The sequence below is a fragment of the Eleutherodactylus coqui genome, chromosome 5, assembly GCF_035609145.1.
Source record: "Eleutherodactylus coqui strain aEleCoq1 chromosome 5, aEleCoq1.hap1, whole genome shotgun sequence".
Taxonomy (NCBI): domain Eukaryota; kingdom Metazoa; phylum Chordata; class Amphibia; order Anura; family Eleutherodactylidae; genus Eleutherodactylus; species Eleutherodactylus coqui.
In genome coordinates, this window is record NC_089841.1 from 105,551,147 (window position 1) to 105,565,256 (window position 14,110).

Below are 14,110 nucleotides of genomic sequence, written 5' to 3' on the forward strand. Positions count from 1 at the left end.
GGCTACATGCATACTCTTTCATAGTTTCACACTTTGCTGGCACGGTTTTGCAGATAGATGGCGGTCCTAATCCAGCGGATGAAGACCTTCTTCCAGCTAAAGAAAACATTACATTCCTCAGTGGGAGATCCATCTTCATTTACAACCTGACAGTTTTAGATGATCAGGTAAGATAAATTAGTCATCTCTTGACAACTGCATGGCAATCCGTACAGATGAAGACATTACTTTCTGGAAGAAGAATGTTAAAGTTTATCTTACATAATAAAGGTGCAAATGTGGATGTTGGGAAAGCTGTTGATGTCAGAGTTAGAATTTGCGAAAGCATTTGATACTGTATATAACAACAGTCTATGAAAGTTGAAGATGCAGGGACTCTGAGAAAATGCCATTTGATAGATATAAAAAGTGATTGTAAATTCTGTGTACTTGAAATGGGCTAAAGTTAGCAGTGGTATATCACAAGGGTCTGTTTTGGGCGCAGTTCTTTTTAATATTTTTTTTAATGACCTTATGAATATGTGGAATACTAAATTTTTGAAATATTACAAATAAAACATGTTTGCAGCCTCTGTAGTCAAATGGTAAAAGATATGAAATGCATATAAATCTAAAGTAATGCACCTTGGTCACAGTGATACAATGGCTGCACATACAATAAATGGAATCCAACTGTGGTTGACAAGGTTGTCAGTAAGAAGTATACGGAAGTATAAGCAGCACTTAGTGCCAAGCAGCATTAATTTAGCATATTTTGATTTAATGAAGAATCGTTGGAGGCTGTACAAGCATGGATAACTCAAAGGGGACTTAGACGAAACGATTATTGTTAAAAAAAAAAAAACGGTAAATGAGCAAATGTGAAGAGAATCGTTTAGTCTAACTGCAAGCCAACAATGAACGAGAATTGTTCGCTTCTCGTTCGTTGATTTTTGGCAGGTATAAAAATTATCGTTGGCTCGTTCAGTTTAACCCTTTCCAATCCACTGTCTGACCTCTGAAGACATTATGATTTAGGGCTGTACAGTTCCAATGTTGGAAGACATCCGTCGGAGTTCTCTTACTGTATATTGCCAGCCTCTCTGCTGTCGGAGCCTATCCAATGTGTCACCTCATGCAGTACTGGCTTTAGCCAGCCGATAGCGCCATTGTATAACAACAGAAAAAGAGTAAGCCCCCCCCAGGAAAACCAGGATACAAATTGGATTGGAAAGGGTTAAACACTGATGGTTCAGTGCTTCACATTCACAATACTGAACGATTCTCATTGAACAAGTCAACAATGAATCTGCCTGTCTAAACAGGCTGCATGAGAGGAAACGAGCTTGCAGTGACGTCACTGGTTTGTTTGCTTGTACAAACGAGAATCATTCAGTATAAGGCCTTAGTCAGACGGGCGTTTTTTCGCGCGATTTGCGGATCGCATGACGGATGCGCATCCGCAAATCGCGTGACCGGTGCCCGAAAATCGCCCGAAAATCTGCTCCTAGCCGCGTTTCATTAGAAACGGGCCGGAGCTGTCCAGCGCATTGCATTCAATGGAGCAATACAGCGGCTCCATTGAAAGCAATGCGCTGCGGGCGAGTGTGGGATGAATTGTCGGGAAGGGCTTAAATATATAAGCCCTTCCCTGCAATTCATCCAGAAAAGTGTTAAAATAAAAAATATATACATACTCACCTGCTCCCGGCAGTCGGAGTTCCCCGCGGCCGGCCTGCAGTGGGTGTGAAGGGGGTGTGAGTCAGACCTGCCCCCTGATTGGCTCAGCGCTGAGCCAATCAGGTAGCAGGTCTGACTCACACCCCCTTCACACCCACTGCAGGCCGGCCGCGGGGAACTCTGACTGCCGGGAGCAGGTGAGTATATATATATATTTTTTATTTTACATGACCAGGAACCGAGCGGGACCATCTGCACCCCCACACTACTAGACACAAATCCCGCTGAAGCTAACCGGAATGGTCCTATTTTGAATTCTGGGACTTCATCCTCACAAGAGAATCAACTACAAGTCATTAATCTGTCGTCTAGGAAATTAACCCGCAATGAGGCAGCAGTACTTAAGAAGGGTCTTTCCTTCATTCCTACAAATAAATATGATTCCTTCGGATGGGTCAAAGATGTGAATTTATTTCTCAGAAAACTTCGTTGGAAGAAGCATTTTATTGCTTTGGGAAAGAAAAAATGTGCAGAATTAGGTCTGGATTTTGAAGATTTGGACATAATCACGACACTTGAAGAGCTTGAACGAGAAGGAGAAAAGGATCCAGCGAAAGGCCCTTTTACGAGACTTAAACCAAAAAGCACTGCATATCCTCCACCTGTCGATTCAGCATATCTTGAAATCTTTGAAATTATGGTGAATGACGAACTGAACAAGCTATCAAAGGTCCATAGGTTTAAATATCAGAACCTGACTATAGCTAAAAAACAAGCCCTACTGACTATTGAGAAGGATGAAACAATAATCATCAAACCTTCGGACAAGGGCGGGAATATCACCATCTTAGATCGGAATCAGTATCGTGACATGTGCCTTAAAATCCTACTGGATAAAAACAACTATGAGATACTCCCAACTGACCCGACGGATAAGTTTAATAGTGAACTCAAGGAAATCTTGGTGGGAGCGAAGGAAAGATCACTTATTAGTGACAACGAATACAAATTTCTGTACTCAACAAATCCTCAAATCGCAACCTTCTATGGATTGCCAAAAATCCATAAGGGGTTAAATCCCCTTAAAGGATGCCCGATTGTCTCGGGAATTGATAATGTGACTCAAGGTGTTAGCAAATACATCAATATCATTCTGAGACCTTTTGTGGAAGCCCTCCCAGCCTATGTCCAGGACACAACAGATGTCCTCAAAAAACTTGATGGCCTTACCGTATCCCCTGACACTAAGCTTGCCAGCTTAGATGTTGAATCGCTGTATAGCTGTATACCTCATGAAGGAGGCTTGGAAGCAGTTAGCTTTTTTCTTAAGCAAAGGGGAACTCAATTTAGAGCGCATGACACCATGCTCTTAGACCTTCTGTCGTTTGTCCTCACTAAAAGTTATTTTCTTTTCGAGGGGCAGTACTTCCACCAGCTCAGGGGTACAGCTATGGGGAGCCCATGTGCCCCCACTTATGCCAACTTGTACCTGGGCTGGTGGGAGGAAACCCTCGTTTTCTGTGAGGCAAACGAAGAATGGTTACCATCGATAGAGTTATGGATTCGTTATATTGACGACATCCTAATTCTATGGACTGGCTCGGTAGAGGGCTTCCACAACTTTGTCAAAAACTTAACCCAGAATAAGCTAAACCTATATTTAACAACGGAAATTCACCCAACGACAATCACTTTTTTGGATTTGCAAATCACCAAAGGTGAGAATGGCTCCCTCGAGACTACCATCTTCCGCAAGGACACTGCCACGAACACCTTGCTCCATTGGGAAAGTCACCACCCAATGGCGTTGAAGCGTGGAATACCGAAAGGTCAAATTATCCGTGCCAGGAGAAATTGTTCCTCTGACACGGAGTTTCGGTCCAAAGCAAGGGATATGACACAACGCTTTAGAAATAGAGGGTATCTTTCTTCAGTACTAACACAGGCAAATGACTTTGTAAATAGCAAACGAAGAGAAGAATTCCTCCAGAAGAAACCATCAATAACCGGGGACAACAAGGCTCGTATCATAGGTACTTACGACGATTGTGCCAAAGAGGTACGAACAATCTTAGAAAAACACTGGCACATATTACGTCGTGATGTGGATTTGATAAATTACCTACCTGAGAGGCCTTTAATCACCTTTAAGAGAGGACGAAATTTGGGTGATCGTCTGGTACACAGCCATTTCAATCCAATTTCACAACGTAAGACCTGGCTAGCATCTGATTTACCCAAAGGTTGTTATCCTTGTGTAGGATGCAAAGCATGTAAATTTATTCAGAGAGGGAATTCCTTCAGAAGCTCCTCAACTGGGAGAGAATATTCCATTCGTGATTTCATCAATTGCAGGTCCCAGTACGTGGTATATAAGGCTACTTGCCCGTGCCCCCTCGACTACGTGGGTAAAACTACCCAACAACTGCACCGACGGCTGTTAGCGCACGTTGGTAACGTAGAACAGGGGGACAAAACTAGTTTGGCAATTCACGTAAAGGAACATCATGGAAATGACCCCAATGTTCTCAAATTTCAAGGTCTGGAGATTCTAAGGGATAATGGAAGGCGCGGCAACCGAGATCGACGATTGCTGCAAAAAGAGAGCCAATGGATCCACCGCTTGGATTCCTGTACTCCCAGGGGCCTAAATGAGTGTCAGTCCTTTGCTTCATTCATCTAAAATATTGTCAGGCTTGGACATTCAACTCATAATAATAATAGAAACTGGGATTGTGACATCTACCACATGATAAACACGATCTCTCCCTCAATATTGCATGCATAAAATACATAACAACCCTCTCTCATAATGAGGTGACTATACATACTTATCAATAACATTAAGAACTAAAATGACTGGGGATAACCCAGGTGATGCATTAAGCCTTGCTAACATCAATAGTAGTCCCCCATAGGACCAATACACAGAGCAGTATATGGTATGCATATAAGAATGAGATGAGATATAACTAGATGTAAACATCATTAGGTTATTCCTGTGTTAGTATCAGGTTATAACTAAACTATGAAATCACATCGGGCTGTAAACAATGCTCTATGTATGAAGCATCATTAGCATATCAGGGATTGTCATAAACAAACTACAGTGCTTCCACTAATTAACTAAAACGCCCATAAACAAGGGGCTGATGCACCAAACACCTCCTACACGTCGCTGCCTGCAACCTGGCGTTTATGTGTTGCCATAGAAATTAGATACAGCCACGTCAGCGGCACGCTCCGGCCACTTGGTTGGCAAGTGATTGGCAACACAACGCCTAGGGTCTACTGCGCATGCGCGAGCACTCGAAATATCGCGAGATTTGGATGGAAGGTGTGTGACGCTCTCTGCAGCTCATTGGTGTTTTGATAGCCTATCCCCTTGTCTGGGAGGCGTGGTTTCTGCGATATAAACCAGGACTTTGAGTTCACTTACCATCTATACTCATTTATCCTGCAGCCTCTGTGCTGCACAGTTCTCTGTCTATATCTGTGTCAATATCCATCCTGATGACGCTACTTACAATTAGATAGTAGTAGAAACGCGTTGATGGTCTCTTTTAAGCTATCTCCTAGTACTAATGTTAGCTCTAAAAATTATCAAGTAGCTTGGCTAGGAAGAATAGCGCTGAGAGCATCAAAACATCAGATGTTCTCATCAGCCTATAGATAGCTGACTCTCTTAGCTATCTTTTCATGTGAATAATATCAGCTTGGATTCACAATCAAAGAGTTCACCTCTACAGATAGCATTTGAGGGCATTAGAATATTGAATGCACCTATTTATCTATCAGACAGATTCTGAGAGCTGTTTTATTTTGATCCATATGAGATCAATAATTTAAAGGGAATCTTGCTATAGATTGGAGAGACGCATTTTTCAATATTGGTATCAGAGGGGTTCCTATTATTCACAAACCACTCAATGTATTGGTAGACCAATTACGTTTTCAACGAGATTGGTCACCTTGTCTCCTCTTATCGGTAGTAATATATGTCACTATATAATTATATGTGACATATACAGAAATTTGCTATTTCCGAACTACCGAATATTAGTGACACTCTGTCTCACTTCATTAACACACCTAATGAGAACTAGGAGGTGTATTATAAACTATTTTGTGTATAATTCAAAGGGAAAAATATAATAGAGATCAGGTGATATAACATCCAATGACCTGACATGTGTTGTATTCTGATAAGACAACACACATAGAATTTGACATTCTGTGTGAATCCCCTGTGATTTATATGATAAAGATCCTCAGGAGTCACTAATAGACAAATTGGATACATCCTTTTCCCTTTGTCATATGAGCATAGCAACTCCTATCACAGTAGCACGCACATATAAGAAAAAATTATTTTTTTAAATTTTTGTTTGTCTTTTATTTGTACCATTAATAAAAGTTACGTTTTATCATTTCTGTGGTTCCCCACGGTGAAATATATTAATCCTACGGGAACCTATTTGCCTCGGTGATACCCTAGAGAAGAGAACAGGAATCGCAGATCGCAGATAGGTGCGATCTGCGATTTCTGTTCTATAATTTATCGGACGAGCGCATAAAAAGCGCTCATGTGTCCGATACCATTGCAAAGCAATGGTTTTAAAAAATCGCCGGACGCATGCGCATGCGCAAATCGCGCAAAAAAAGCCCGTCTGACTAAGGCCTAAAAGAGCTTTAGGCTTTTCTACACATGCAATGATCAGGCACAAATTTTCCTTTGTTTGCCCATTGGGCCGTGTGAAGGTGCCCCCAATCAAACAACAAACGGTTGTTCAATGGCTGATGGGACCTTCTGGCCGCCAGAAAACACATCATTGTTGCTAGCACATCTCCTGGAAAAGGGAGGTATGGAATGCTGCTGACAGTGATGACACTGTATTCGGGATGAATGATCATATGTATGATCATGTCATTCAATATACATCCCGAATCGACCTGTGAAGGCAAGTTAAACAAGCGCTGATCTTTTTGATTGGCACTCCTCATCCAGCTCATATCCATTCATATGAAAACTGCCTTATAATGAAAAGTTAGAGATTTGGCTGATTTATCCTGGAAAACAGACACCTTAGGATATGGAAACAGTTTCTTCAGCGCAGAGTTCAGATCACAATCCACAGAGGAAATCCATAGCAAAGCCAGGGATTTCTAATGTGGATTTGCACTTCAGGTTCCTGCTGATCTGCACATTGATTTAGCCCTCTTTAATGGTCAAATCCACCTGTGGATTTCTGACACTGAATCCGCATCTAGAAATGAATCTGGCATTTCAAATCTGTATGTGGAAAGAATCCACGCCATATATACTCTGTAATGGATTCCCATTCAAATAAATCAGACAGATGATTTAGATTTGATGCAGAATCCACACTGATTCCACATTAAAACCATGGCAAGAATTCACCATGTTACCCTTAAACACAATTTTCCATCCCTGCCTCCTCTCCTGATTACACTCTGGAGATCTCTCCTGAATATTGCAGTCACTTCCATTTAGCCTCAAGTCTGATGTTTAGCAGGCACCATCTTAATGCTGAGCTTTTTGCTTTCACCTTCATATCAATCCCATAATGCATCAGTACGGCATTAGCTAGAGGCTATACCATTTCTGCCTACTGGGTGGACAGTTTAATTATCATTACCTTCTATATTCTACTAAATAAGCTAAAGACCATAAGTATGCAATCCGGAGGATGAGCTGTGATTTCCTCTATTATAACTGTGTGACAGGAGCTGTATGATCATCATCAGTAACTGTGATAGGAGTGCTTCTGCCCCCCTCTAGACAGTTTCTATGGTATAGTCAATATAATAGCATCACACAGACTGAGAAACTGACTAGAAATTGAACACATAACCCCATTTAAATCTGAGCTGGACAGAAATGAGGTGACTTAACCATTTAAGGAGAAAGAGTTTCAGATAGAAAGGAATAACTAACCAAGGTAACGCTAGCTCACTAATACATACTGGGGGGATAGCTACCTAATAAATCCAAAAACATCTGAGTGGTCTCTTAATATGTACTCTATGAATATTTTCAAGGTTTATACAAAGTATCAGCACACAAACTATTTATTCTAAGCACTGTATATGGATCATATTTTATCATTTATAAACTATAATAAATAATAATTTAGATGTGCAAGAAAGGGTGATTCCATCATGGATATTAGGAAAGGGTTCTTTACAGTAACAGTAGTAAAACTTTGCAATGTATTACCAAGATATAGCAATGGCTATCAAAAAACTAACAGAATTTAAAAATGGTCTAGAAAATGATCTAATGTCTAACAGTATTGAGAGTTACAGTTAACAAGGACGGAATAATGTTGCTAATTTGATCCAGAAAAATTATCTGAAACCGTGAGGCCAGGAACAAATTATTTTCCCGCTAGGCAAAATTGTCTCTTGTTGCCAAGGGGGTTTTGTTTTGTCTTCCTCTGAATAAAACAGTTGGGTTTGAGAATAGTTGAATTAGTAGACATTCGTCTTTGTTCAACCCAAGTAACTATGTAACAGTGACAAATGAAACAAACAAGGGGAAATCTTATTACATATTTTCTATTGAAATGTGAAATCTGAGTATAGACATGTCTGCACACAGCGAGAACACCCATCCAGCATGCTTGATTTGTTCATAACCAAAGACATTGCTGAGATATTCCCACAATGATATTCATTAGACTCCTGCTTTATTCATGAGCTTCCTAATGTAATTGATATCCCGCACATGAATATTCAATCATCCACAAAACAGCTGCCTTCACTGCTCCATTTTAACATTTGAAGGATTCTCCTCAATATTCTTAGTTCCAATTCTTAATTTTTCAATTTCTTAAGAACCCCTGGCCTTTAATCTCCTCATTTTCTGCTTTCCTAATTCCTTTACTGGCCCAACTATGTACCCTTCTGGCATTTATTTGCCCATTAAACTCAATGGGCAAATTGGCATATATTCTGACCGTACACAACAGCTGTGATGTGAATTAAGTCTAAGAGGCTGTTCACAGCACGTTTTAGCCATCTGTTGAGCGTATACATTTTTATACAACTGAAGTATTAAAACGTATTTCTTGATGTACTAATAGACTACAATTGGTCAAACGTAGTTTAAAGTGCCTACTTTTGACCTCTCTTATGTTTGTGTCCATTTTTTTTGGGGGGGGGGGGGGGAGTAGCAAAGCACAGCATACCCTACTGTTATTTTATATCGCAGTCAGTAGAAATTTATGGAAATGTAAACTTTTATGTTTCCATACAATTAACATATAAGGGGTTGTATTTTCGAATGCTTAAAAAAGGAAAAAGCATTCAAATACAAAACATTATTTTAAAAGACTTTACAGTGAAAAATTTATACATTTTTTTAAAATGTAACAACAGGCACAAACGTTTATTGTATATGCTAAAAACATACAGGTACGGCATGCTTAAAATTGCATATATTTGTATAAGTTTTTTTTTATGTACACTACCGTTCAAAAGTTTGGGGTCACATTGAAATGTCCTTATTTTTGAAGGAAAAGCACTGTACTTTTCAATGAAGATAACTTTAAACTAGTCCTAACTTTAAACAAATGCACTCTATACATTGCTAATGTGGTAAATGACTATTCTAGCTGCAAATGCCTGGTTTTTTGTGCAAAATCTACAAAGGTGAATAGAGGCCCATTTCCAGCAACTATCACTCCAGTGTTCTAATGGTACAATGTGTTTGCTCATTGGCTCAGAAGGCTAATTGATTAGAAAACCCTTGTGCAATCATGTTCACACATCTGAAAACAGTCTAGCTCGTTACAGAAGCTACAAAACTGACCTTCCTGTGAGCAGATTGAGTTTCTGGAGCATCACATTTGTGGGGTAAATTAAACGCTCAAAATGGCCAGAAAAAGAGAACTTTCATCTGAAACTCGGCAGTCTATTCTTGTTCTTAGAAATGAAGGCTATTCCATGCGAGAAATTGCTAAGAAATTGAAGATTTCCTACAACGGTGTGTACTACTCCCTTCAGAGGACAGCACAAACAGGCTCTAACCAGAGTAGAAAAAGAAGTGGGAGGCCGCGTTGCACAACTAAGCAAGAAGATAAGCACATTAGAGTCTCTAGTTTGAGAAACAGACGCCTCACAGGTACCCAACTGGCATCTTCATTAAATAGTACCCGCAAAACACCAGTGTCAACATCTACAGTGAAGAGGCGGCTGCGGGATTTTGGGCTTCAGGGCAGAGTGGCAAAGAAAAAGCCATATCTGAGACTGGCCAATAAAAGAAAAAGATTAAGATGGGCAAAAGAACACAGACATTGGACAGAGCAAGACTGGAAAAAAGTGTTGTGGACGGATGAATCCAAGTTTGAGGTGTTTGGATCACAAAGAAGAACGTTTGTGAGACGCAGAACAAATGAAAAGATGCTGGAAGAATGCCTGACGCCATCTGTTAAGCATGGTGGAGGTAATGTGATGGTCTGGGGTTGCTTTGGTGCTGGTAAGGTGGGAGATTTGTACAGGGTAAAAGGGATTCTGAATAAGGAAGGCTATCACTCCATTTTGCAACGCCATGCCATACCCAGTGGACAGCGCTTGATTGGAACCAATTTCATCCTACAACAGGACAATGACCCTAAACACACCTCCAAATTGTGCAAGAACTATTTACAGCAGAAGCAGGCAGCTCGTATTCTATCGGTAATGGAGTGGCCAGCGCAGTCACCAGATCTGAACCCCATTGAGCTGTTGTGGGAGCAGCTTGACCGTATGGTACGCCAGAAGTGCCCATCCAACCAATCCAACTTGTGGGAGATGCTTCTAGAAGCGTGGGGTGCAATTTCACAAGCTTACCTCAACAAATTAACAGCTAGAATGTCAAAGGTGTGCAATGCTGTAATTGCTGCAAAAGGAGGATTCTTTGATGAAAGCAAAGTTTGATGTAAAAACAATGTTATTTCAAATACAAATCATTATTTCTAACCTTGTCAATGTCTTGACTCTATTTTCTATTCATTTCACAACGCATGGTGTTGAATAAGTGTGACTTTTCATGGAAAACACAAAATTGTTTGGGTGACCCCAAACTTTTGAACGGTAGTGTACATTTTATATATACACTAAATATACATTAAAAAAGTGGCATGAAAATCCCCTAACTAAGAAGCTGATATGTATGGTGTTTTGATACTTAAACTGCAAAAAATAATATTATAGAATTTAAGTGCAAAGGTTTTATGACTGATGGTCATCATTCACATTTACTTGACTATCAGATCTGCAACCGATTTCACAGCATATTTTGAGCTGTGGTTTTTGCTGATGATCCATATCAAAATCTGCATCAAAATCTACACTGTTTGGTGTGTTTTTTTTATGCCTACCCACAGCAGATTTCACCCTTTCAATTGAAGGGGGAAGGTTATTGCAGATCCACATCAAAATCCTCACCAATGGTGTGGACTTTGAAACAATTTCGGGTGCAGATTTTAACAGGGTTTTTGCAATTCTGCAACTTGTGGACAAACCCTTAGTATGTGGGATGCCGGGTCTCGAGATTTTTATTATTTTTTTCCTTGGTTCGTCTCTCTCTCTATCTCCCCCCTGCCCAAAAACTTGCCATTGACGTGCGCGCTGCGTCGCGGCGGGAGGGGCCAAAACAGGCACGTCACAGCGGGGAGGAGTCAAAAACTGGGGCGGGGTCGAACACAGCTTGATGCTCGTTCGAGTAACGAGCACCATCGAGTACGCTAATACTCGAACGAGCATCAAGCTCGACAGAGTACGCTTGCTCAACTCTAATAAACACGTAATTACTAAATACTCCAATAATAGTATAATTTTTTTCCCAATAGGGATAAATTTAACATCCATGGATTCCATATAGTTTACAAGTCTTTTGAACTTTCTTTTAACCTTAACATTCCCACCCATATGGATTGGAATCAAATGTTTTTTCCACATGTTTTGGAAACTGGAGAATTCACAGGTAGCAGATAAGCACCCCCCCCCCCCAATATACACAGTCTAGAATCAGTTAAGATAGGTGTATTCTAAATACTGGCTATAATGGTAATGTCTCCTCCCCATAATTATATAATTTGAGGCAGTGCCACATAAAATAGTTCCAATCTGGTTGTCTGCGCCAACATTTTGGACACTTATCAGTTTCCATTTTCCCAATTACAAAACATAAATGTAACAACGAAGTACATGCCATGAATAAGCAGGAATTGTAAAACTTTGTGCAAATTATTTACATAAATTTTTGTAGATTTCCCAGGAGTATGGGAGAATTCCTACCTGTACATTACTCCTGTTTTCTACGCAGAGCAAAAACCTTTTGTTTTTGGATGATTCCACCAAATCTGTAAAATGGTCAATGTGCAATTAAAATTTATTTAAATTTTTTGTGAATTTAACTTTAAAAAATTCTAAATTTGCATCCAGTATAACATGTGTAAGATATAGATACAATGGGACATATTAATGTATTGTTATCTTTATTTTATAGATACCAGAAAATGATGAAAACTTCACTTTAAAACTTACAAATGTTTATGGTGGCGCGGAGATCAATACTACAAAGAGCACATTGCACATAACTATTAAAAAGAATGACAGCCCGCTGCGATTCAGTCAGAGCTCGTACATGGTGCCTGAGACTGAAGATGTGATAATCATCCCTGTGATCCGAGGAAAGACTCTTACTGATATTGTTGTTGGTTCTGATGACTATGAAGTGTCCATCAAATATAAAATCATAACTGGGAACTCAACATCCAGCGCCCGGCTCAGAAATGACTTCATAGACCTTCAGCCAAACAATACAATTCTATTTCCTCCAAAGGTTCAGGAGGTTGAACTAAAATTTCAAATAATTGATGATGCAATCCCAGAAATTGCAGAGTCCTTCCAAATTGTGTTGATGGAGGAATCCCTACAAGGTGATGCTGTTTTGCAATATCCAAGTATTGTTTACGTCACCATTGAACCTAATGATAAACCCTATGGAGTTTTGTCTTTTAACAGTGCCATTTTTGCACAGATAGTAACTATTGATGAAGATAAAGTATCAAGGTAAGTTCTGTATCTTTATTCAAGTTACAACACGTTTTGCGACAGAACTTAAAGGGGTTTTCTAGGTTTTTTTTTTATTGACAGCTTATCTTCAGGATAGGTCATAGATATCAAATTGGTAGGCTTCCGACAACAGCCATCCACGCCAATCAGTTGTTTCCCAGAGCCACTACACACCAGACCTAGCACAGCTCCGTACATGGGTGCAGCAGTCTGGAAGGGTACTGCAGGCTTAGTTCCATCTGCTTGAGAATAGATTAAACATGCAATGCTACAGACAGTTCTTGCACTTTGCCGGAAGATTCAGCTACTCATCATGCTGGAACATTCTACATATACTGTATGTTCTACTGAACACCCCTTTTTTTATATGGGCTTGTGTTTCTAAGAATCGGAATCCTATATTTTTTACATTTTACTTTAGCTTCATATTTTGTATTCATTTTACCCACTAGTGAAATAAGCAGGACAAAGTTATACAAAGTGGAAAAATTAAATATATATTAACCCTTTCATCCTAAGTGACGTATGTGTACATCCTCCATGTGCAGGGTTTGTATGAAGCAGATTCAGAAGCCAATGCCGTTCCATACATGGCAAATGCCAAGCTGTCTTCAACAGTTGGCATCTGCCCAGAACAGCTATGATCAGTGCTTTCGCTGATCATGACTGTTAACCCCTCTTAATTGTTGTTGTTAATTCTGACAGCGGCCTTTAAATGCCCCAGTCACCATTTGTGGCTCCTGAACGTCCCACACATGATGAGATCGCGAGGTGCTGTTTGGTTGACATGGCAGCCTAAAACTTCTAAAAGCGCTCATCACTGCTATGTGCTTCTGGCTATTAGGATGGGCCTGTGATCTGTCCTAATAGAATGCCAGCCTAAATACCATATATTGCAATACTGAAGTATTGTAGTATATGGTAAATGTAAACAAACAATCTCAAGCCAAAAAAAAAAGTAAAAATAAGTGGAAAAAAGTTTTTTATCATTGTAAAAAATAAAAAACTTTACAAGTTCAAAAAAGCTCCTTTTCCTATGTTTATAAAAACAAAAACATACTTAGTAGTGCCATATCTGTACAAGCCCAGTCTATCAAAATAAAGAATTAATTATCCCATATGGTTGACATTGTCAGGGAAAAAATACACGATTCCAGAATTGCGCTTGTTTTGGTCAATCTGTCCCCAAGAAAAAAATTTAATTAAAAGTGATCAAAAACTCATACGCACTCCATAATGATACCGAAAGAAATCAAAAATTGTCCTTCAAAAAAGCGAGCCCTTTTTTAAAAAAAAATATTTAATTTTTTTAAATGTAGTACAGCAAAATAAATAAATAAATTCGGTATCATCGTAATTGTACTGA

The 14,110-nt window shown here is 39.6% G+C and overlaps 1 protein-coding gene across 1 annotated transcript in view; it reads left to right on the plus strand.

The window, feature by feature from the left end:
• ADGRV1 (adhesion G protein-coupled receptor V1) overlaps window positions 1-14,110 on the plus strand; it is a 400,714-nt gene that overhangs the window by 26,533 nt on the left and 360,071 nt on the right. Inside the window, exons 5-6 of the mRNA XM_066604894.1 lie at window positions 54-167; window positions 12,176-12,741. Coding sequence (XP_066460991.1) covers window positions 54-167; window positions 12,176-12,741 — 680 coding nt within the window. The remainder of the gene's footprint in view (window positions 1-53; window positions 168-12,175; window positions 12,742-14,110) is intronic.